General features: G+C 41.7%; 1 protein-coding gene across 1 annotated transcript; it reads right to left on the bottom strand.

Annotated features, from left to right (window-relative positions):
• Nucleotides 1–427: 427 nt before the first annotated feature.
• LOC127297241 (callose synthase 3) lies at nt 428–25,426 on the bottom strand. Its single transcript, XM_051327537.1, has 44 exons — nt 25,157–25,426; nt 24,872–25,047; nt 24,542–24,780; nt 24,189–24,289; nt 23,568–23,692; nt 23,394–23,487; nt 23,184–23,294; nt 22,982–23,095; nt 22,767–22,862; nt 22,566–22,657; nt 21,659–21,785; nt 20,240–20,377; nt 20,063–20,139; nt 19,901–19,991; nt 18,277–18,393; nt 17,961–18,078; nt 16,889–17,223; nt 16,282–16,334; nt 16,112–16,172; nt 14,885–14,966; nt 14,770–14,819; nt 14,534–14,620; nt 13,625–13,762; nt 13,437–13,534; nt 13,276–13,360; nt 13,021–13,181; nt 12,783–12,906; nt 7,267–7,364; nt 7,001–7,136; nt 6,630–6,781; nt 6,258–6,367; nt 6,036–6,155; nt 5,843–5,911; nt 5,517–5,709; nt 4,874–5,021; nt 4,337–4,456; nt 4,126–4,241; nt 3,957–4,040; nt 3,020–3,132; nt 2,563–2,792; nt 1,518–2,312; nt 1,378–1,428; nt 1,045–1,230; nt 428–931 (listed from the first exon to the last, which is right to left on the bottom strand). Exons 3-44 carry the CDS (start codon nt 24,744–24,746, stop codon nt 683–685), a joined length of 5,850 nt encoding a protein of 1,949 aa, XP_051183497.1. The 5' UTR covers nt 24,747–24,780; nt 24,872–25,047; nt 25,157–25,426; the 3' UTR covers nt 428–682.
• Nucleotides 25,427–25,735: the final 309 nt, after the last annotated feature.

Here is a 25,735-nt window from a genome sequence, read left to right as displayed (position 1 = left end):
TCCGAGGCAGCCCCACTGAAGGCACTCAATGCAACAGATGCCCATTTGCCGGGCGCTTAAAAACAGGTCAGACACTCAGACCACTAGTGTAGCTGCCATTCCACTGTAGCCAGATCCGGCCGGTTGAACTGGCGCTGTCAGTTCCTACGGTTTTCGATCAATTCTGCCGGACCACCATCTGTTTTCAAATAATAACGGCAAGCAGGCACAGATAGAGCAAAACATAACATGCATCGGTAGATAATCTTTAGCAGGTAAACTCAGTTCGTGCTGGAGATAATTACACCCAGAAAAACAGGACTCTCCTTTGTGATGAGCCGAACCATCTCGTACTCACAGAGTCGATGGAAAGAAATGGTTATGATCATACGGTAAAGGGGTAGCAAAGCTCAAAAAGGCAATGCGGTACTGCATCACATGATCAAAGTGAACAAAGACAAATGTTATAAACTCCTACTCATTGGTAAATTGTCCATATTAATATTTGTACCATTTACACAAGAAATGTCTAAGCCCAATCATGATTTCTTATGTCACCAAGAAGCATAACTTGTAGTACGAGGCTGTAGTCACAATAAATATACCATACTATACTACACTATACCCTGCGGAATATGTACAACCTAAGTATTCGGAAGTACTAGATCTTGACAAGGGCTGGCAACTGGGCACAAGAGCTAAGCTAGTCTTTGGTGCTAGCCGCCCGCTCCTTCTTCTGACCACCAAGAATCCTGGAAATTTGAAGTCCTCTACTGAAGGCTTGATTGAACAGCATCCGCGTCTGGAACTCGGAGACGAAGGGGAACCATGACAGAACCGTGATTGGTGTAAAGAGGAGTACCCCCATGATTACCTCGTACGCCCGTGCCAGCGCACGGACAGATCCCCATAGCCCTGCTACCTTAAGAATAGACCTGCAAGCTTGTGCAATCTGAAAGTGATGGAGCAGCGATAAGAAACCAACAGAAGCATAAGCCAGATAGGAGAAAGCATAATACTGTTAGTAGATGAAACAGGCACAGCACAAGCAGGAGAAAGACGAACCAGCAGTATTCCCCATCCGGTGGGCAAGAATGCCAGGATGCAGACAAAGATGTCTCGTATAGTCATGTGAAGAATTAGTATCAACACAACCAAAACAGCGGCGAACGAAACAAATATCATGAACTTGATCAGACGGAAGAATAGCTGAAAACTCGCGCCAAACCTCCGCCTTCCGACAGATATAATCTGAAAAGAGAGGAATCTATTTAGGAGAGGAAATTTAGCCAACATAACTTCTAGAAATATGATGTTAACAGGATATGGTGCTATTATCCTAAAGCCATCGTATTGTATGATTCATGTTCTGTTTACAAAACAAACACTCTTGCTCACCTTCATAATAACCAACACCCCCAAAATTACAAGCCATGAAAATAAGTATACCTGGAAGTAACAAAATAAAGAACGTTAGATACCCACCAAACTGCCTAGCAGGCTAACACAATCCAAATACTCTTTGAACAGAAGCATACCAAGATACTCTTGTCTTCTGTGACATTTAAGTGGTAAACAAGGCCATACTGATAAAGGAAAAACCGCAGGGACAAAATTATCTCAAAGATGAGTCCAATTATTCCCGAATGCTTCAGATGCTCCTGCTCCATCTCCCACCAGGATTCCCAGCTCTTTTCTGGTGACACACCAATCCCACCACTATTGCTGATCCACTTATTCCAGTCAGACCAATCGTCCAAAATTTTCGCCCACTCAAATCCCGAGGGGTTGAACAAAAAGGGTCCAAATAGCCATGTCAACACTAGGAACCACATCGTGAACGTAACAAATATATAAGCAACTGTGGAGTGGGAAGAATGACCAAATAGTTCATAAATGATGAGCAGAATCATCAACTCGATGCCTTTAACAAAGTGGCTACGAGAATATAGCCTGTAGTTCTCTGCAAACTTAGCATGAAAGACAACGAAGCCCCGACCGGTACTTCTGTACTGAGCACCTCCATGAAGCAGCATGCGTCCATAATAGTGAGTCTTAGTGCCAAGTGAAAATGTAAAAAATACAGCTGCCAATTGCAAGTTCATCATTATAAATTCACTTAGTGCCTGGCCAAATCCTTTTTCAAGGCCAATTTCCATCATCATGGGCAGGGCCATCAGAAAACCAAGCTGAACAAGAGACTGCGAGGCAAGAGCAACCTGAAGAGCATGATTATGACTGAATTTCCGCTGAGACGAAAGCCCTTCTTCAAGTCCACTGAGAGCAAGATAAAGGCGTCCATACAGAAATACATAAACTGTGACAACTGTCAACTGAGAGGAGTGAAAGGTGTCAGAAAAAACTGTAGTTCATTGTACCAGTATACTCAAATTGCAAATGCACGTCAGTTTAGCTTTGGCAAATGAAATTATTGATGGGAATATCAATATGAATCAAAAAGTGTACAATGTAATGAGGCAAATATGCCCCCCAAGTTGCAGAACAGCCTATATTTGGAATGAAGTAAGTTTAGGGATAAAACGACTCATATTTGCAGATTAAAATCAACACAATTGGTCATACCAGTGTACTGAAATAAAATCCCACAGTGGTGAAGTAGCATGAAAGCATCCTGAAGAAATCGAACCGGTGCCCAAGCCGGTAGATATCACGGCTAAGGGTCTGTTCGCCATTTCCGTTTGCCACCTTAGCCTCAAACTTGGAGATCTGATTTAGCCCAACATCTCTTCCCTTACCAACTTGCATATATTCATGATGTGTTACATTGCCTCCACGGAGTGTTGAGTTATAGCCTGAAATATTGAATACAAGAGGCATTAATATATACTACTGATATCTATTTTACAATTTGTTCTCTTCCGCAAAGAATCTCTTTAATTCCTAACTGTTACTTTTTTGGGTGTGGGGGATATGAACTCCATAGGCATAAAAGAAAATACTAAAATTACACCCTTTAAATGACATGGTGAATTTTACCTAAAGAACATCACTGATCACAAGATTAAATCATGAGACAAACCTGCGAAAATATCTTCACTTAAGTTGATACTCCTTGATGCCTTACTGACACCACCCCTTGATAGATGAAAAATCCTATCAAATACATCAGGGTGGCCATAGTGGAACCGAACCCTAGACAAATCCAGTAATTGACTTAGATGCAGTCCAAAAAGAGAACTTATTACTTGAAAATTAGATTATGAAACTTAGTACATAACAAGAAATTATGCGATATAAGAAACTAAAAATGTGAGCCATATATTCCCTGGTTCGCAACTTAGTCATGTCATTTGTCAATCATGCCTTTGTGAGGCATTACCTTGAAGCATATTATCTTGTCATAGTTGATTAATACACAATAAAAATGAGTTACAGAAAGGCTAGATTTAATGAAGTTACTAATAAAACCTTTATTACTTCGAATTTGGTGTTTCTTCACCCAAAGATAGCCATATACATTTTCTACTATCTGTTTCTTACTGTTTCTGTCAAAATGCAATAGATCAAATTGTAGCTGAACTGAATTTACAACAAAGGTAAGCTGCTATGCTTAAAACAAATGTTCAGACAGGAAGGTATAATAATTATCCAAACTAAAAAGTACTCTAGCAGAACTCATGTCTATATGTTGTTTGAGTTGCTGCACTTCTCCCTTTGGTTTAACTTCAATACGCAGAAGTTTGAAGCACCATGGTTTTTAGTTATTAACTTCTGTGTTCTGTGTTGGTACATTTACAGGATCGACAATACAAATTAAATTTGGTGGTTGCATTCCTTTATGTGTCTTAATTTGAAGGGGTTACCGTTCAGCGGACCCTCACATGAAATTTATGATGTGTTTGCTTTGCCATTTTCCTTGTGTGATTGTCAGAATAAATATTACAGACTATTTATGTTCATTCATTTTTTTTAAATGCAAATGTTATCATGAAATAGCTAATAGGAAAAGATCTCACTTCAGAGGGTCTGCAAGTAGTCGTTGCCCAATAGTCACAAAACTGTGCTCCTGATTAGACATAAACCATGCAAGGGAGGAGACACTGCATCATTGAAGAAAAAGAGAGGTATAAGATGCATAAAGAACAAAAAAGAAAATCTCAATTGCGCACTACACCAGTAATCGACCTGCCAGTAAAGATGTGCTCCCTAACTCCAAGTATAGATGGATGCCGGACTCCATGTACTGTAAGGAACTCTTGAAGCAAATTTCTCATTTTAAGTGCCTCTTCCATATAGTTATCCTACGAAATAAAAGGCATGATGACAAGTAAGTGAGTTTGACTAAAGGCGTTAGCACAATTTCACAAAAAAGCACCACCAGCATGGTGGGAGATACCTGGTTCATATCTATAGTTTGCAGGCCTTCACCACGGGTGAAAATTATTGCATGATTTTGATTTTCGGGCTTTCCTTCTCCCAACAATGCAGGGCCTGGAAGTTTTATGCGGTAGATAACCTTGGAAACATAAACAAAATGTGTTCACATGAGCAATGTTATAGCCTTGACAATTTTTCTAATCAGACTAAATTTCACAAATAAGTTCGAAGAAATAGTAGACTATATTTCTCATCTAATGACCTGTGTGAGACAACTAGGCTAAGAAAGACTACTCCCACCATTTTCGGCACCTAGAAGATAGTTGACAATACCTCTTTCTCTTTCCTAGTTTATTTATTTGTTCGAAGCTAAATTGCAATGTTCACATTTTTTGTATCTTCCTTCACTTGTTTCAGGCCCATATTAATTTCAGGAAAAAAAAGTTTGTATTTTTGTTCTGTGCTGCACTTTCTATTAGTAAAATTTATGATCTGCGCAGAACATGATTTTACAAAATTTCAGCAGCACAGCCTGATCAAATTGGGATATCGTTACCTGATCAAGATTTTGTACTGGATCTGCAGATTCGGAATCCTTAGTTAGAGCAACCTTTACCAAAGTGGAGTAATAAGCTGTCTCTATTTTCTTCTCTCCTACTCTATCTTCGACCTTGTCAATATATGCTACACGGAGAGAAGGGTACCTGCGAAAAATATAACTCCAGCAATTACGTTACACTTCGGAGGAAAATTTTAAACACAGATGGCAGGCATATACTATCAAATTATAAAAAGGGTAAATATCAAGTGTACACTTATGTGAAATTATGAATTTTGTGTGGTTTAATATACAAGTAGGGGAAAGTGTATGCTGAGAAACTGCGTAATTTCATGATCAAATGGTATTGCATCTCGAAATATAAAAGAAAGTTAAGTTTCCATGGTGATACGTAAGGCTTCTGACACTATTTCCTTTGATTTCTTCTATGTTTTATGTTTCTCGCAAATGCAATCTAGTTTGATAATGGAATTTCTCAGGGACATACAATTACCCTTTCATCTATGCCCACAAATATTTTGAGATTTTTTTAAAATGTCAGAAAATTTCATGCAGGTTACATCAAGATATGCAATGCTGAATGGTATTCCCCAAAATATATACTCTATTTTATGCACATATACGCAAAAGGATCATTTACGTTCTCATTAGTTGTAATATGTCTTGTGCGTTAGGAAGAGCAGAACGCTTGTCATTTCCATATTGCTGACATGATACCACGTAGGTGAACTTCATATCAGCCAATGCTTCACATTGAGCAAGCAAGGACCTCTGCTGTATCTTCCACTCTTCATCTGATATTGACTCAGCTGCTTTATATCCTTCCATGAGGTCTGCATAAAACCCATGTTGCAATCATTAAATCATGCACTAGTAATGGCATCACGCCTCTCTTCTTTCCATTTGAGTTTGGCTGGGGAAATAATGGAGGCTATACGTACAAAAAGAAAACTATTGTCATATTACCTTCATGTTTGGCCATATCTAGAAATGCTTCAAGAATTAAAGCTTTTCGGTAGTACATCATGCCTCTAACTGTTTCAGATCATTCAAATAATATTAAATTAAGCATTATCAGGTAAAACTGAGAAATTAGCATTTATTTGGAAAAGGGTGACAATGTAGCTGGATTCAACCAATAAATGTTAACCAGTAGTACCTGTTCGAGTTAGCGTTTGACCTCTGTATGAAGCCCATAAACGAAGCTCCTCCATCAGTTCTTCATTATCTTTAAGGTCTTCCTCCCAACCAACCCTTTCCTGAAAGTTCTTCCATTCATCTGAATACATGGCCATAATCATACACAGTAAATGCCCAACAATTCCAGAATATAATTTATTGTTAGGACAAGGATAAAATGTTCTTCCTCTTCCTCTTCAACCTGGGTAAATTTTCTGTAGGTAGAACAGAGTGGAAACTCCGTCTTCATTTTCCTCCTCAAGCTCTTTTATTGAAAAAAGTACATGCTCATTGTAATACGGGGTCAATGCGCTGCAGACAAAAATGAAACCTTATCATTAATAACAGCAAGTATCAGACACGTGAAACAGAAACAGATGAAAATAAAAGATAAAGAGGAGGCTAACAAGACCTTATCATTTCGAGCCGATATTAAACTTCTATTTGCAACTTACAAAAACAAATCACTAAAGTAGATCTATATACTTGACCACAGTTTGAAAAAAAAAGTGATGAATGCAAGGTTAAAAGAAGATTAGTAAAATTGATATGCAAGTTAAATATAAGAACTTACGAGAATGAAAGTGTGTTTCGGACTTTAGGAGCATCAGGCATATTCATAAACAAAGAATTGGTGAAAAATGTAAGACGCCTTCTGGCTTCGAGATTTGAAGGAACGTCCATAGCAGATTCTTTCACAGTGAGCAGCAATTCAAGCCTTTTTACCTGGAGCAAGAATTATATCTTTAGACGATAGGAAAAAGACCCGGCTTCCTTAGAACACGCAGAAACGGAAACGAGAATAATTTTGTTGTTGGAAAGTATTTAGAATGGAGCAACTTGGTCAGGAAATAGTCCCTGTTGGCCTATTCTAGGAAATATTGCACCTCATAAAAATAACAGGCATCCACGGTTTCTCAAATTTTAAATACTTCTTCACTAAACCTTTTCTATCCAAGCATCTGTGACTTGTAGGGGAAACTTGATAGCTCCAGATGGTTGGAATAACTGATATTCTTGATCCCATGTTGTCGTTCCCTCAGGTCTTCGATATGAACCCCCATGAGTTGACTCCAAAACACTGCCACGTTGCAAAAGAAACAATGACAAACAACAAAAAGAAGTTACTAATGATATGAACACTAAATAGTAAGCTACCATGGTACGCCATTGTCAGTGATATTTGCACAATATTAAAAAAACATTTGTACCTAGGAAGTTGGTCCTCCATTATATCTCTCGTTACAACCTCTAGCATATCTTGAAAAATCTTTATGACGGAATCCCTTTCTTTATCATCATTCCTTTTCTGATATCAACAACAGAAGAAAGATGGAAGAAAAAACTGAACATGATGACGCAGAACAGCAGAATCTTGTTGCACAAACATGTGGATGGAGACTACATTTATGCTAGCATGTGTAACAAACATTACGTAATGGAAGATATCCAAAAGGATAGCATGAGTGTTTTCTTAGAAAATGGAGGCTTTATTATCCCTGACCTTTGCACCATAGATGCATCTAGCCTCAGATAATTTGATTTTACCAACCGACATCCGTAAAAGTGGGCAACATTGTAAAGATCTAGATAGTTCCTTGATGCACCATGCATGCAATGCTGTTCTATTGTTAAGTAAACTGCACCCTGCTCGTGGACTCGTGGCTATAGTATGTCTGCTAGTGCAACGATGCATCTTTCCTCCTTGTAAAGTTTAAAGTTGGTGGTGAGTTCACTCTACCACCACCACTGTTGTATAATATATGTGGTACAGACAACTTACAAAGAAATTGAATAAGCAACTACAATCATCCACACAGGTGGGGTTATCACTCATGCAAAAGACATCAAATAAACATAATGCACTGCCAATGCTATAGTCATATGTGGAACCGACGTTTTCTCTTTTTTGGCAAAAACACACAAAAAATGCGCTCTTACTGCCAATGTTATACGAACCTAAGGTGATGGTGGCCAACGTGCGAGGCCTTAATGATCGCGCGAGGCGTACGGGTGTTAGGAGTGTAGTAGGTACCACGGGTGCGTCTATCGTCTGTCTCCAGGAGACAAAGCTATCAGTTGTAACCCTGCCATTGTTATGGAAGTGCTAGGCGCGGACTTTGATGCGTACTTCTGCTTGCCTGCGTCTGGTACACGGGGTGGGGTGATTGTGGCCTGGATGAGCAGGGTGGTGCAGCTCGACAGCGCCCACATAGGTGCTAATAGTATCACTGCTAGGGTGGCACCCTTAGGAGGGGAACCATGGTGGTGGCTGACCTGCGTTTACGGGCCACAGGCGGAGGCTGACAAGATCGCCTTCCTGGATGAGCTTCGCGATATTCGCAGAACCCATCAAGGCCCATGGGCGCTTTGTGGGGACTTCAACATGATCTACCGAGATGAGGATAAGAACAACCGTAATCTAAACCGTAGGATGATGGGCAGATTTCGCCGCTTCTTGAACGACTGCGAGCTGAAGGAGATCTACCTGCATGGTCGATGTTGCACATGGTCGAACGAACGTGAAACTCCTACTCTAGTTCGGCTTGACCGGGTGTTTGTCACGGTGGCTTGGGAGGAGCTCCACAGTAGCTGCAGTCTGCGCTGCTTGGCGACGGTTGTGGCAGATCATTGCCCCCTCCTCCTTGACTGTACCACACAGTCGGCGGGGCGGAAGAGGTTCCAGTTCGAACGTTTCTGGCTGCGGCTTGACGGGTTTGACGAGGTGGTCCAGAGCGCCTGGGATGTGGTCTAGGGGGACACTGACCCCTTCCGGCGACTCACTGCTAAGTTGAAGCTCACAGCGCGCCGTCTCATGAGCTGGAGCGACAAAAAGGTTGGATGCATCAAACTGCAGCTTATGATAGCGCGGGAGGTGGTGCTGAGGTTGGACATCGCCATGGAATCTCGACTGCTCACCCCCGATGAGCGTCGACTCCGAGCGCACCTCAAGCAAGCCTACTTAGGACTGGCCTCACTCGAGCGGACGATGGCTCGCCAGCGGGCAAAAATAGCATGGCTAAGGGAGGGGGACGCCAACACGGCCTTCTTCCACCAGCATGCGGCGGCCATGGCTGAAGCTACCTTCGCGCACTTTGAGGGCCTGCTTGGCACTTCGGTAGCGAGGGCGCACTCGCTGGAGTTGGACTTCCTGGGCACCGCACCAGAGGACCTCTCCGAGCTCGAGATAGCGTTCACGGAGGAAGAGGTTTGGGAAGTGATCAGGCACTTGCCGCCAGGCAAGGCTCCCGGCCCCGACGGGTTCACGGCTGAGTTCCTCCAGAGATGCTGGGGGTGGTCAGGGCTGACTTCATGGCGGCCTTTGACAAGCTTTACACGATGTGTGGGCGCGGATTCCAAGGCCTTAACCAGGCCCTGCTGGTCCTGCTGCCCAAGCGCCCGGACGCCATGGCGCTAGGTGATTACAGGCCGATAAGTCTTATTCATATCTTTGCCAAGTTGGTGGCGAAAACTTTGGCGACTAGGCTGGCACCTCGGATGGAGTCGCTGGTGGATCGCAACCAATGCACCTTCATTCGCAAAAGGTGCATCCACGACAACTTCATGTTGGTCCAGCAGACAGCTCGTTTCCTGCACAGAGGGAAGGAGCCGAGGGTGATGCTGAAGCTGGATATTGCTCGGGCTTTCGACTCGGTATCCTGGGGTTTCCTCATGGAGGTTCTCCAGAAGATAGGGTTTGGGCCGAGGTTTCGAGAGATTGTCTCTCTGCTGCTGGCCACGGCCAGTACTCGGGTGATGCTCAATGGCGAGCCAGGCCCCCCGATCTGGCATCGGAGGGGACTGAGACAGGGGGACCCCCTGTCGCCATCGTTGTTTGTCCTAGTGATGAACTCGCTCAACAAGGTGCTCGCCAAGGCAGCTGAGCTGGGTATGCTGCGACGGTTGGCGCGGCGAGATATGGCGACCTCTGTGTCGCTATATGCGGATGATGTGGTGATCTTCTGTCACCCGGACGAGGCAGACTTGAGGGCGGTCCGCGGCATCCTGGAGCTTTTTGGACAGGCTTGTGGTCTACGCACCAACTTCGCTAAGTGCTCGGTGTCCCCTATTGCCTGTTCGGATGAGGAAGCTGTGGCTACTGCGGGGCACATGGAGTGCCAGCTAGCGCCTTTTCCGGTGAAGTACCTGGGTGAAGTACCTGGGCATTCCCCTGTCTACTAGGCGTCTGTCGGCCGAGACTTTCCAGCCGCTTTTGGACAGGCTAGCTGACAAACTACCGACATGGCGGGCATCCATGATGCCGCAAGCCGGACGTTTGGCGCTGATCCGAGCTGTACTCGCGGCAATCCCGCTGCACCAGCTAATGGTACTGGCCCTGAAAAAAAAGACCCTCAAACAGATCAACAAGATCCTACGAGGGTTCCTCTGGGTGGGCCGGGCTGAGGCCAATGGAGGTCACTGCCACGTGAACTGGGCAAGGGTGTGCCGACCGCTTAACCTAGGGGGGCTGGGAATCCCCGACCTTGCACGGATGGCCATAAGCCTTAGGGTGCGGTGGCTATGGAGGATGCACACGGACCCCCGACGGCCATGGCGCGGGCTGGACATGCAGTTCTCGAAGGCAGAGCTGGACATCTTTGCGGCCTCCACCTCGATGATAGTGGGTAACGGAGAGTCCGCTCTCTTCTGGGAGGACCGTTGGCTGGACGGCAGGTCCATCAAGGAGATGGCGCCAGAGGTGTTCGCGCTGGTTCCTAAACGGCGCAGGAAGGTGCGTACGGTGCGTCAGGCACTGGTAGACCGCACTTGGATTCCCGACATAGCTGGAGCACCAATTCCCCTTGCACTATGGCAATATGTGCAACTTTGGGGCAGATTGAGGGAAGTCCAGCTTTCGGAGGAACAAGACACGCTGACCTGGTTGTGGACGACAGACGGCCAGTACACCTCCCATTCTTGCTATGAGGTCCTCTTCCAGGGGGGGATCACCTCAGCATCATGGGAGTTGAACTGGAGATCCTGGGCGCCCCCTAGGGTGAAATTCTTTATATGGCTGGCCTGCCTGGACAGGTGTTGGACGGGTGAGAGGCTGGCGCGTCGTGGTCTACCACATGCGCCCAGATGCCCGCTGTGTGACCAGTCCGAGGAGACTATGACGCATCTACTCACTGGATGCTCATTCTCCAGGACGATCTGGTTCGAGGTCCTCTCGTGGATTCGATCCACCTCAGGGCCTCCGGCTTCTGAGGGGGACTTCGTGGAGTGGTGGTCGCAGACGGTGCGGACCGCTCCTCGCCAGTTGCGCAAAGGTACATCGTCGATAATCATGCTCACGGCGTGGTGGATCTGGAAGCACCGGAATGCTGCGATCTTTGACAACGCACAGCCTTCAGTGCCTTCCCTGCTCAACGACATCAAGACCGAGGCGCAACAGTGGGCGAGCGCGGGAGCCCGGGGTGTCCACCAGATCCTCCCCTAGACTAGGTCTCCTTTCTTGGGTCGAGTTGTAGTGCGGGGTGTTGGTCCCTTTGTGGACATGTACATATAACCTTTTCTATCTATCAATGCATCGAAACGCAAGTCTTTTGCGTTTTCGCGAAAAAAAAATGCGCTCTTACTCTCATAGGATCGACACTCTTTATTTGAGCACCCATGACTACCACTAGGAACGACCCTTTCCCCCTGCCGTATTTATTCCCCGACTACTGTCCTCATGCTGCATCTCATCCTTATTGCCCAACATCCCATGCAAAATTCAAAATTATGCCTCACATCAAACCACCTCTAAATGGTCATTTGGTTGCGCTAGAATCCTTGTCTTTTCGCCATCTATTATTTGACGGGACCACAAAATGGTCTGACACCAAAACTCTTCCGAATCCCCACGACCATGGCCTAACTTCTTGGCTTTGTCTGTTTTTTTGTAGCAATGCACGATCTCAGTGCTATTTTCCAAAAAAACAAGGTGTCATGTACTGGCACAAATCATTAGGACCACCACTAATGTGTTATGAATAGCATTCCGAAAACCACCGCCAGTCCGCCACTCTGTATCATAGTGGGGTCTACAAAGTTCCAGTTTCGAGCTGATTGCAGCAAAAGACAGACCATCCTGATTGGCTCAGATTCACAAAAACAAGAAAAGACTGCTGCTAGTAGAGTGTTGAAAAGTGCTGGAAATTAAGTAGTGGTAGTGTCCTAGTAGAGTATTTTTAGTGGAGTCTATCCTAGAAGAGTGTCGAGTACTCTAGTGTATGAGTCAATATGTATTAGCTATATATAGAAGGGTGTGGAGGTCCAAGGGACCATCCCATCCAGAAATTTTCCCCAAAATCTACAAAAACGTGATTCAGTTGTTGTGTCAGCGTTTTTATCCAAGCCAATGAAAGATAAAGTCGCAAACCAGATTGGCGACCTCTCAAACATTAGTTCCTCCGGTACAGAGTTCTAAGGTAGCATGAGAAGACATCAGATCAATCTGCTATTATTATACACTACCAACACATAATAAGGAAAAGGAAGAATGCCACATTAAAACCCAACATAGTAAATGATATTGCTTTGTATTGATATGCAAAATTTCCAGGAATGAAACCATATTTGTGCTTAAGGAAAATAAATTGCACTCTTTCCAGTAATTTGTTAGAAAGTAGAAAAGGAAATATAATTTATACTAATTTATTTGTAACTTCATTTTTTTAAAATTTAAAATTCCGTACATACAAAGTATTTACCAATTTTGCAATTGAAAAGATGGCATACATACCAAGAAGTCTACCAGTTCAACAAACTTATCATAGAGATCTGGCAGAGATTTCATATTCAAATCTGTAATAACTTTGTCCTCAGCAATACATTTTTCAACTTCATCGAAAATTATATTTATGACCCTGAAAACAGCAACAATAAAATAGCATCAAGTACACCGTGGATCAAATGTACTATTCCTCCCCAAGTTTAACAGATAAAGTCTAGGACTCATAACACAGATATAGGAGAAATACCTTTTCTCCGGTTCACCCTGCACAAGATCATTGATGATATTTTTGCATGATGCATAGCATTCTTCAATTGCACAAGAAAAATAGTAATCATTTTCAATCCTCTTTTTCAAGTCCCGGTCTTTGCCATTGCTATCTTTAGCCATATCAACAGCTATGGGGACCTGTCAATTCACGTTATTCAGAACAGAGAGCAATAAAGACTGCTTCTCATAAACTAACTACAAATAAATAAATAAAGTAAAAGAAGAGAAGAACCATGCTGGCAAGCAAAAATGGTGGCCATTGCATAACACGAAGACCCTTATCAGCCACATAAGGAACAAGTAGCAGCTCCTTCTCCCTATGTTAAAAATGGAGCACTTGTGGTCAGAAAACATAAGTGCAGTTGAAAACTTATAGTCCATACAGATAATCACCTGTTGTCTATAAGGTCTTCTTCCCGAAAGCTAGAGACAATTTCATTCCACATCTGTGCAAATCTTGCAGCTACCTTCTCTTTATCTTCGTGCTTCATCTAAAATGTTGTATCATTAACAATATATTTCAAAAAAGTTAGAACTCTAACAACAAAGTGCAAGAATTTGTAAACAAAGTGTAGGAGTACCTCCTTAAAACGCTTCTGTAAATTAGACTTTAGACCTTTCTTCCGTCTTCCATCAGATGTTTCAGCCGGAACTAGACAGTCATGCACGGCTAAAGGTATTGAATCAAAGCGAGATCGCAGCATTCCAAGGGTGCGAATCTGACTCATCCAGAAAAGGAAAGTTATTTGTAAATAATTTCTTTTCAGAAACTACAATTATTCATATGAAACTCCGAGACAATAGTTAGGTAACTAGAATGAGATCTTATTTGGGGTTAGTGTATCATTTTCAACTCAGCATCCTTTTGGGCTACTTCTGTAGCTTAATGAGCAAATTTTCCATATAGCACAAACAGTTCACTGAATCAACACAAAAAAATCATGTCATGTACAGATCCTGCACCAGTGGCGGCGGTGCTGTGCAGAAATGGCTTAGGGATGGCATGCAGAAGGGCTATAAGGCTGTATGCATCATTTCGATCAGGAAAAGTCCTCCCCCCCCCCACATGCCAGTAGCAACCTCACCAAACAATCCACCCCGGTGGCACATTGAAGTCTAAGCCACCTGTTGAGAACGAGTACTATGTACAGGATGAAAATAATTAATCAGGAAATGCTGAAAGATGAAAAATTCAGTTGGCAGCTCAAAGTATGTGAAGTCTAAACCACCCATTGAGCACGAGCACTACCTACAGCCACACAAGTACATTACTTCTCTCTAAACTATATAATAATTAGCCCAAGATTTCTGTGAAAGGTTTCCCTCTTTCACAGGAAAAATGGCTACAAGAAAAAGATACATCAAACTGCATGTACAAAACGAACAATGTTGAGAAATTACTCAAGAGCTAACAGAAGAAAACCATTTCTGAGAATAAAGTCTATCTGAAGAATTATAAATAGACATGACTGAACAATTAATAAACAAACCTCTCCAAGTCGTTGGAAAGCACCATAAATTCCACCAAATAGAGTGGAGAAGATTGTATACCAAATTTGCGTGTCCATGAAATACACCTAGAAAGCAAAAAAAAAATGCCCATAATCACTTCAGTGCTCCCTTTGCTACACAAGTCCGACTGTCATATAGTGGCTGCCTCATACTTTTCATAAGCAATTATATGGCTAAAGTGAAATTCATGGGAAAACAAAGGAAGTGAATGTACCAAAATGATTGGAACCCAAAGTGCAATCACAACACCAATGTTTCCCTTCGCTGCATAATATAATTTAGGAATGTTATAAACAAAACAAAACAAATAACCTACATGAGATAAATACCTCTTGGAAAAAACTCATGCCACCGGAAATGATTTATAGGTAATTTCATGATATCCTTGGTGGGGACAACAAGAGGCTTGATCTACAATAGTAAGCACGGATAATTGAGTCAGAGATACAATTGTTCAAAGTAAACATATTTATTTGCACAAATCTTAAAATTCACATCGTTTAAAATCAATTAGGTTCAAACACTCCCCAACTTCAAATGCAACGCACCACTTTATTGGGATATGTTGCTTCGAGGGATCAGATCATCATGGTTTCCGTATGTTCTATCTTATAAGGTGCAACATATTCGAAGTGTATAGCAAATAAATTTATGAAACTATATACTCCTTAACCTGTATTTGTTGAAAAGTATGGCTTCTGTTGCTAAACTTGGAAGATCCCTGGACTTGCCCTGAGATTTCATTTAGGTTCATAAACTCTCAAGTTATTTTCACCTAGGTCATTGACTCCTTATTTAGATAATAAAGTGCTAGCATGGCAACATAATAACTTACTGGACTTGCAAAACTAATGTCGACCCTTAAACTGGATGATCAATCAAAAATCTAGTGGCATTATAACTATTAGTTGGCTATAAGTGCAGTAGCAACTGAAAACTGAGGTTTACTATTGCTGTGAAATATTTAGGTGGATGATCAAAACAGATCTTTTGGCTCTTTTTAAATGGTATGCTCGCGTTAAGGCGGGCTTTTTAGCAGCACTTGGATGTCACATCAGGATCGTTAATCCCATATTCTATTCAATGCCAAATCATGGTGCAAACAGTTCTTTGGGAAGTAAGCAACTGTGCAAATTTTGAAGTTTAAGGACCTACTTGAAGTATGTAGAATAACTATATGAGCCTCAACAATTTAGATGTTTTTACTTTATGATTGACTGATTATGTAGCCTCCTATTTTCATAAACCTAGCCGAGTATGTTGTACTCGCTACATTGCTGTCACTGATATGCCAACAAGAAATAGAAGTTCACCCCAAAAAAATTACTGTGTACAGGGAAGAATGCCTCATATTGGAAGACACTAGACTCAGTTGTGTTCAGTAAGTTAATATTCCAAAAAAAAATGGTAAGTAAGAAATCTAAAATAACTACCAATGACCTCGCTGTGGCCAAACACAACTAATTTGAGCCTGAAACACAAAAAATGTTTCACTATTCTGGCTGAAAGTTATTGACATAAACAAGGACAAAATGATAATGCCTGTATATAATTACCTCGATATAGTAGCTAAATACAAACTTTGTCAAAAGAAGAGCAACCCAAAACATGGTGTACCTAGAAACACCGAAACATGAACATGTTAATGTACGACCTTGCAATTGTATATGTATAAGTAATTATCCTGGACCCAATATGTAGTGAGAAATAACATATGCACTCTTACATGAAAAGTGAAAAGGGGCTTTCATGCATTCCCCTACCAACAAAAAGGCGAGGCTGCAAAAATGCACACAACATAAGTTCACAATGTTCAACTAGATATTATTAAATGATTTGTAAGACTTGTACTGGAATTTCAGAAAAATACTCAATATGTGGCATCAATAAAAAAAATTAAATTACACCAAGAGGTATCTTACAAACTAATAAGATAATTCAAAACCAAAATAAAAAATAAATCAGAAGGTCAATATTTTCAAACATATTGTATCTTTCTACACATTATATATTAAATTTAATTTTCACATAATTAATTTATATCTTTGTTGTGCATTTTCATCATTCATTACTATATATATTTAGTTTTAAAATATCTCCCTTTTCTTAATATTAGTTCACTTTATCAGAATAATTTGAGTCTTAGCAAACGTAAAGTGATTTCCAATCTATAGTTGCTTTTCTCATCATATAAGCAATCGAGAGAAATAGAGAAAATAAAGGGATTTTACAAATAATTATGCTTTTGATGGTTTACCGTAATATTGTTGTTTACAATAAATATCAGCACAAGATTAAAGGGCATTAGCAGAATTGACTCAAATGTATGTTACCTGAGACCACCACATGATCAACCTCATGAACTTGTAATCTGAACTTTCAAGTATCCGGCGAAGAATTGGTAAAACAAAAAGTGCAGCACCTAGCATATTGGGCAACAAGTATATGACTGCTGCAATGACAAAGAGTGATGGTTGATTTCGACCATTTCCAAACCAGTTTTTGATGGCCCTAATAATTCCTGTTGGATTCTCCCAGATGTATGCATACGTAACCGGCAGTAGTATCACCCACAGAGCCGCCAATATAAACTTCAGGACATATCTCAGCTTGACTGAAGATTCCATCATTCTCCTGGCCCTCCAATTAAAGATTATATCAAGTGTAGCTGTAAATACCAACAAGTACTCAAATCACAGATGAACTTGACCAAACTACATAACAATCATGAATGGGTGTTATTACAGCTTTATGCTCAATGAAAGATCTTATTGCTACACTAGAAACTCCCTCCATAGCAAGTCGTCATGTGTAAAACTTCTGCCATGATACATTCCTTCCAAATTTACTAAACTTAATCAAACTTGTACCAAATGGCAGGAGCAAACTCTATCTATTCAATGAAAAGAGACGCAAAGGTCCTTCGCGTTTTCTCGAAACAAAATTAGGTATAGTTTACTCTGTCTCATTCAAAAGTGCATCATATTCAGAAGTGATATTCTACCACCAACCCTAGTCATCTGCTTGCCTCCAGGGAGATCGCAATGCGAGTATTTTCCAAAACTTCAGCATCTTTGCCACCCGTGATTTAAACCCATATCAGAGACGAGGCAACTAAACTACCGCTTCTAAGTACCTACGAACTCTTATGTCAGGAGGATATGCTGGCCTTCTTTTTTCTTCTCTTTTTTTTGGCTGTTGTTTCATAAACTCCTCTTTCTGCAATGGAATTAGACAAACTACATGGAAAATTACATATAAGATTTTTGAGGGTTGAAGCATCTATAAGAGGGAGAAGAAGCACGGGCGGCACGCAAGAATCAAGCAAAATAAGAATGTTTTCAAAAAAAAGGTAGATGGGTAACAAGAGATATAGTGTAGCAGGTTGGAATCAAGATTACATACCTTGTCCAAGATTTAGTATGGCAGAAGTGATAAAGATGCTCAAGATCCTCTTGAAAACCAGAGGATCAAAAACATTACCTAATGAACCTCCTTCACTCCAAGCAAGAATTACCATAATCTGAAATAATAATAAAAATCAATAGGTGTATTAAGCTGAAAATAATATTTCAGATATCTAACAGATCATAGGTTGTTTAAGTGTCTTCCATATAAATCATTTCTGAACTTAATGCATTTGAATCATCAAAAGGATGAAGGAAATGATGTTATGAAATCTGCAAGAACAGGAAATTAACACCAAAATAAAAGAAAATACCTGAAGAGCTATAATAAAGAAGTTCCACATTCTATCAAAACTCCTGAATATGTGCCAAAATGACCTTAGCTCGACAAAATTGACCTTCCCTTTCTGCTTGTCAGATCTTACTGTGCTCTGAAAATAAAGAGTTACACTGGCTATTGTTGTACTTCAAGGAAATAAGAACATAACATGGTAACGCTTAGGCCAGTGCTAAATGGGCATTTATTTTGAATATGCCACCACTATACCTTTTCAAATATTTATATGCCATTGTGAAAGTTGTCTTATACTGCAAAAAGAATCATTTTGACTTACTGTTTATGACAAAGTACTCTCATTTATATTTTTGGAATTTACCAGGGGTAGACCGTGTAATTTCTTCAGATGCAAATTATCTCTTCGACCATGGGCCAAAAACCCTCAAACTGTAAAAATCCAAACCCAACTAGAGGACACCGAAAGCTACATCTGGATGCTCCCCAAGACAAGAGGCATACAAAGGATGCGGTAGACTTCACCTCAACTCAAGTCACCTATCTTCCCCTTACCTAAACCCCTCATCCATGGTGCCCGGATGCACTCCCTATAAATAAACGTGCGCACACCTGTCTCCATGCATCTCTACTATCCTCGCTTACCAAGATCAACGAATCACAGCACAGACACAGCAGGCTAGGGCTGGATACCATTGATCAATTCAATAAATTGTCTTTTACCGGAAAGATCACTCATTGTAGCAGCTGCATGTCTATCGAGATGTATGGCTGTGGCAGGGCAAAATTTGACCACCCTGTGAAAGCGATCACCTAGAGCAGGTATCACCCACAAGGTATCATCAAGCGCCCGAGGGAGGCTGGCACACTTAACGGCGTTGTTTGCCATGATGTTCGGATTTCACTTTGGCGCAAGTAGTTGGGCCTACAACACATTATTTATTGACACACTTTGGAGTTCCCAAAAAATCATTAAAAAAATCCATGGAGTAGAGCATAGCAAGTTATGAACTTGCAATATGGGGACCTAAAATACTCGTGGAAAAATATGAAATTTGTATCCTGTAAAAAAAATGGAAACCCTGTCATTTCTCTCTTTTTTCACATGACATAGTCATATTTTTTTTTAGAAAATCAAGTATTTAACAGCATTTTCTACATACGCGGTCGCCGAGCTCAATCTTCTTCACGACGCAGCGGCCCCAAGAAGGAATGGCCAAGCCACCTGAGTTACTTCGGCGCCCCTGATGATGTTCGCTACCCTTTCTAGTTCGTTTGTTTGGCGAAGCTGTATGCCGCAGCATGTAATGTTTAAACTATGTCTATGTTGAACCTGAGGGCTTTATTAATTTAAAGTCGGGCAGTCCATGCCTTTTATCTAAAAAACAAGAGGCTCGAAACTCCAAGTGTCACTTGTTGCAGACAAACCACTTGCACCCGATCCATGCGATGCTTCTTTTGTTTGTAAAGACCATGAGATGCTGCTATCCAAGTTGGAGGTGTACCTTAATTTTCTCATGCAAAAAAAAGTAACACTGCTAGAGGGAAACTGACGGCAGTAGCATGCAAAACTAAAAGGGAATCTTGCAATGGCATAAAACAATAATTCAGCATTTGCAACAGCTCATACAAAAAATTGGGCTTACTTCATTTCTTTCATCAGGTGGATTTGTAGGTTGACAAAAAAAATCAGCATCAGCTCGCATAGGCCAACCAAGCTTAAAGCAGTCAGTAGACCTGCAAGTTGACAGATATAAAATCTAGAAAGCAGAGTTATAATAAACTATAAAGTCAGGAAAAACTCATACCAAAAATATTCATTAAGATCGTCGTAGTTTCTCCACTGAGAATGATTTCCTTTTTCTATTTTTCCCCTATCAGCTTCCTGAAAATGATTGTGAAATACTTAAAACTGTAGCAAGTGAAGAAGCATAAAACACAAGTGAGACAGTCAGATGACGGTTGAGAGCAAAGCCAAAGTGTACCTTTGCAATGGTAGTGTAAATTGGAGTGATAACCTTTTTCAGAAAGGCTTCTTTCTCACCGCCATAGGCTGGCTTCACATATTCACCCGTCAAGGCACTCACATTTCCAGCTAGCATGCCATACATTTCAAATGCCATCTATAAAAAATTATGCACTAGAATTGTTAGCCCATTGCAAAGCTATCATACTTTAAGATGAACCTTTTTGTGGGCACACTAGAAGAAAAGGTGCACAGCTGACCACAATCTTAAAATAGAAAAAACATTGTAGTATTTCATGACTCAAGTACAGAACTCTGCAAACACTCTATTAATATAGCAAGGTTGCGAACTCAGAATTCTACACAAGCAATGATATCCTAGCAGAACAGACCATAAAAGTAGATTGCGCCTTTGTTTCAAATTATCCGAGAATAAAATATCACATTCACATGAAGATATTTATTTAAATTGATGTACCTCATGTTTCCATATTTTTACTTTTCAAAGAATTGTATTATGATACTGATAACAATACCATATATCAGTATATAGTGAATGCTACACAGATTTTTTTCTTGAAGTTCATACTCAATGGTTATCAGTGGCATATGTAACAGGATAAGCACTAGAAAGCGGCCATATGCATCATTTTGATGCAGAGGCTGGGGTATCCCCATTTCGAAAAAAAACTAGAACGCGGTCAACAAATTTTATAAATAAACTACTACATTAACACAGAGATGACACTGGACTCCAAATCAAATATTTATATCCATTATTAGATTATGCCTCTGATAAGATCTAATGTACAATTAAGCCAATGTATCCCCTAAGATTATTAGTTGGTTATCTGGTGTTCCCTCAATGAATAATAATTTCTAATAGGGTATAGCACATATAATGAAAATATGCCCAGAGTGTTTACACTGCTATGTTTTTCTTGCACCAACCCCGGATATGTCATTCACAAGTCAAATGCAGATGTGAATAATAATATGGGGGTTAGTCAATGCTTAGGAAAAGGCACCGCTAACACTCTCAGTATCAACATAAACAAGTTCATTAGAGGCATGTTGCATGTATCCATTTATATCCAAGAACTTCATTACTTACTGATATTCATCCGAAAGGCTAAGGTTTTTTATCCATGTATAGTTTATAGCAGTCCTAGACCGATATGGGAAAATGAATAGTTTATATCCATTTATATCGAAGAACTTCATTACTTACTGATATTCATCAGAAAGGCTAAGGTTTTTTATCCATGTATAGTTTATAGCAGTCCTAGACCGATATGACAAACATGAACCAATTGATGACCATGAATGGGAAAATGTATAAAGATGGTAAAGTGCATCTGACAGCTAACTATACAGAAACTTTTGAGGGAAAATGAGAACTTGAGATGAAGAAAGTAATTATTTTTCCACATCATACATGATGATATATGTAGCAAACACATTCTGGCATAAATCGCAAATTTGCAGCTTCACCCCAGATAAGAAGGTACAGACCCATATACAGTAATTTCCGTTGTTGCACCTCTTGCTGAATTGTTGGCAACCTATTGTTGAGAAAGACAAAACAGAGAATCAGAGGTTGACTAGCTGTGGAGTACAGCTGGATTATTATCCCTTTTTCAGAAAAATCCAATACTGGTTTTCCAACGTAGGAATCTGGTGTGTTTTAGGGCAAAACATCTCAAGGCAGATTTCCACCTTCCTTTCATTATCAGTGATTAAGATCGTAACAGGAGGAAACTATGAATCTTACTATCTTTTATTCGCACTAGATACATCCCCAGCATATAATTATAATAGTTAATCAAATTGAGTCTGTACCCTAAGATTGATGTCCAATCCACACACCCATATGGCATTCCATGAACAGTCGTGTTTCAACCTAATACTTTTGGTGTGCGCTAGATATTCCTTGAAGAACGTGACGAACATTGTCTTACTTGAATTGGTAGGGTGGGCCAACGACCACCTGTGGTTAGGAACTGTTGGCTGGTATAACAAGCATTACAGTTTACACCTCCGTGTTTAATATGCTTTACAATGATGAACTTTTGCAATTTTGAGTACCAGAAAAAAGGTATGACAGCAGTTTGTTCAGTTTGGTGCACAAAATGTCATTTATCTTAATATCTTATACATTTGTGTGTGATTTGTGTAACAATTTTACCAACTTCCTAATGATTTTATGGTGATGGAGATTCAATCCACTAAGCAGACATAAGGAACCATGACAGAAGAGTCTATCTCCAAACAAAAAACTTTACAAACATTCAAAGCAGAAAAATTGGACAACAGGATATAAAATAGGGTTTTGAGGAAGTCACCAAAGGCTACTCTTCCGACCAAGATATTTGCACCACTTTTTGTAGTTCTTAAACAACTTTTTCATCACATCATTCAGCGCATTATCATCCAACTGCAGCGGGAGTTGTGAAACATCAGATCTCACAGATGGCATATACCAGTGGTGAAAGTCAAGAAAGAACTGTTCAATCTAGGTTTGAATGTATACAGACAAAAAAAACCTTTGAATGTTCATCGGTCTTTGGATTTTTGCGTATATGTATGTTAGCAAGAAGTAAAATCAGATGCTCCCTCTGATTAGAGACGTTATCTGTCTGCATGTTGAGAGGTTAATGAAACATCAGATATAAGGAAACAAATTGGTCAAAAGTCAACATGAACAATATAAAGCCTAAAGTTATACGGTTACAAAAATAAATTTAGACTGCCTTTCCTGAAAGCCAAACATAGCTTGTAGCCAATCCAAGAGGTCCTCGTTAACCTTACGCTCATAATTTTTGGGTAGTGGAAGACCTCTAGTATTGCGAAGAGCGGTAGCAGCAGCTTGGATCTTAAAAGGTAGAGAAAACACCATAAAATACTTTACTTGGACAAGTCAACAGGGTACTTCCATAAAAAGGAAGAGTGGAAAAAGAAACCTCTGGCAATTTCATGAGTGCCTGATTGCCACTGTCTGGATCAAGAGGGAGAATGTTAAAAGGAAGATATATTTTTGTCTTCTCTTTAACCTCATCAGCAGCTTCCAAGATCTAAGGAGGAACAAAATTTAGCTGGTAATTGCTGCCACTTGTTATAGGAGTATTATCGAGGTCACCAAAGCGCAACAGGGTCGAAGGGAAGTCAATTACCTCATCGTCAACTTTAACAGAATGCTGTTGAGTGACAGCTTTTAAAACCTCAAATAGAACATTAGCGGTCTGGTAGGCTTTGATAAGTTGAGCACTGCATGAATGATATAAATATAAAAGCAGCCACATCAACTAACAAGGAAAATTATCAAATATAATAAGACAGTAATATACCGATCGACTTGGTCAGAAGCATTTTGAAGTGCCTGGATATATTTTTTGTAGTAGTGTTGATAGAAGGTCTGTATTTCCCGTGCATCACTCTTTTGGGCCCTTCCGGTCAAGGTGGGTACATTCTCCTAAAGAAAAAAAAAATCAACAGCCAGTGAAATGTATAATCTCATAACATGGTTGGGTCTTAGTTCAAGCAAGACACTTTGTTATCCATGTGAAATCTAATCTGAAGCACAATTTGTTCGATAAAAGGGCGATTTATTGCTTAATCGGAAGCACAATGCAAGACTCACACTTACAAGATGATGTAAACCGATGAAATTATCAGCAAGTGCAGAAAATGTTAGTAGAAAAGCATAAAACAAACTGGTAGAGAAAAACGGCGCATGCCAGAGATGGTATGAAGGCATATGAAGAATCAACGTCAGCGGTAAATGGGTAGGACATCTGTAGGTGGGGGCTAGATGAAACAAATACCACGTCAGCAGTAAACGGGTAGGACATCTGTAGGTGGGGGATAGATGAAACAACTACGACGTCAGCAGTAAACGGGTAGGACATCTGTAGGTGGGGGATAGATGAAAACAACTACGCAATACTAGAATTACTGAAAACTCATACCCTTTCCAGCCGTTGTAAGAGAGCAGTCTTGAATTGCCTGACGCCTCGACCGCTTGAAGTTGGATCAAGTCTGTGAGCCTTTTCAAATGCGTAGAATCGACCTATCCATCATTGCAGACATACACATCAATGCGGAGTAGAACAAGAATGGACCATTATAGCCTATAAGTGGAAGGGCATGGCTAGTAGTACTCCACTAGTAGTGCGGCATCCCATATTCCCACCCCATGCCATGATTAGTATTAACTAGCTTTTACACTATCAGGAGACAGTGTAAGCAGCGTTGTGTTAACTGTATCTGTTCTAGTACTAGGTACACTGTTGAAAAGCAGAGAGGATGGCAGATGGCTTACAGAGGTATGCGACTCGTGGGTTGGACGCCTCGACCTCGTTGGCCACACGGAGGATGGGCGCGATCTCCACGAGCGACGACGGCACCACCTCGCTGTCGAAGATGGGCTCGCCGAGGTTGACGGCCGTCTGCGTCCTGAGAATCCTGCGAGGCCCCGGCGGCTGCATCGGCCCGGCCCGGGACAGCGTCCGCGACAGCGACGTCATCGCGGCCGCCGCTCCCCGTCACCGCCGCTCTCACCTGCACCCACACACACACACAAACTGAGAGGTTGAACAGAGCATCGAGACTGTTCCAGGTTCTAGAAGGCGGGGGCGTAAGCAAGCATTACCTTTGCTCCTCGCGTCACGCCAATTCCACCAACCGGTTCGGGCATGAGAGGAACCGATGAACTAACCGGTTTCAGAAATCGGCTGTAACCGAGCTCCCGACCTAGCCCGTCGCCGGGACTCCCGAAGTTCCAGCAGGGCCTTTCGCCGTTTCCCGGCGCGTGCTGCGTTGAAGGACCTGACATGGTACGAGACGAGAAGGTCAGCTTTGGGGAGTTCTAGAACGTTCTCGAAGCTTCAACGGAAGTGGGAGACGGGACGGGGCGGCTGAGAGAGCGACTACGCACCTTGCTGACTCAAAGCGCCGCGGGCGGAAAAACCCCAGCGAGTCCGCGCGCCGCCTTTGGAGGAGAGGCCACCGCCAGCGACGTCCTTCCGTGCCCGAGGCGCAAGAGCGGAGCCCCGGAGCTTCTAGAAACCGCCGTCGGGAGGTTGGAGCGGAGCGCGCAAGCGGCGGGGCGGGGCGGGCTTGTCGGCGGGCGAGGTGATCAGCGGCGCGGGAGGCGGAGGAGGAGTGGGGATTTGAGTTGGCACTTACTTGGCAGTTGGGACTTGGGAGGGAGGAGCTCCGGGTGGGAAGTGGGAAGAGGACAACGCTGGTGGGGGGAGCAGACGCGAATCTTGGGGTTATTTACGGAGACCTGCCACTGAGACGTCGTCGGGTGCGTTCGTGCGAAAAAGGCGCAGCGTTTCACGTCGCCAGCAAGCACGCCATGCCTTGGCTTCCTACGGAGTCCACCGTGGTCGTGCCGCACCGCACGATGCATCTGTAGTGACCATCGTAATATTTTTTCTAATTCCATGTAGTTATATCAAAATTTAGATAAAGTTAAAACATCTATCTGTGTGACGAAAAAAAAAGTACA

The sequence above is a fragment of the Lolium perenne genome, chromosome 4 (genome assembly GCF_019359855.2).
Source record: "Lolium perenne isolate Kyuss_39 chromosome 4, Kyuss_2.0, whole genome shotgun sequence".
NCBI classification, from domain to species: domain Eukaryota; kingdom Viridiplantae; phylum Streptophyta; class Magnoliopsida; order Poales; family Poaceae; genus Lolium; species Lolium perenne.
The sequence above is the reverse complement of the archived record's forward strand: the minus strand, read 5'-3'. Positions and strand labels throughout refer to the sequence as shown.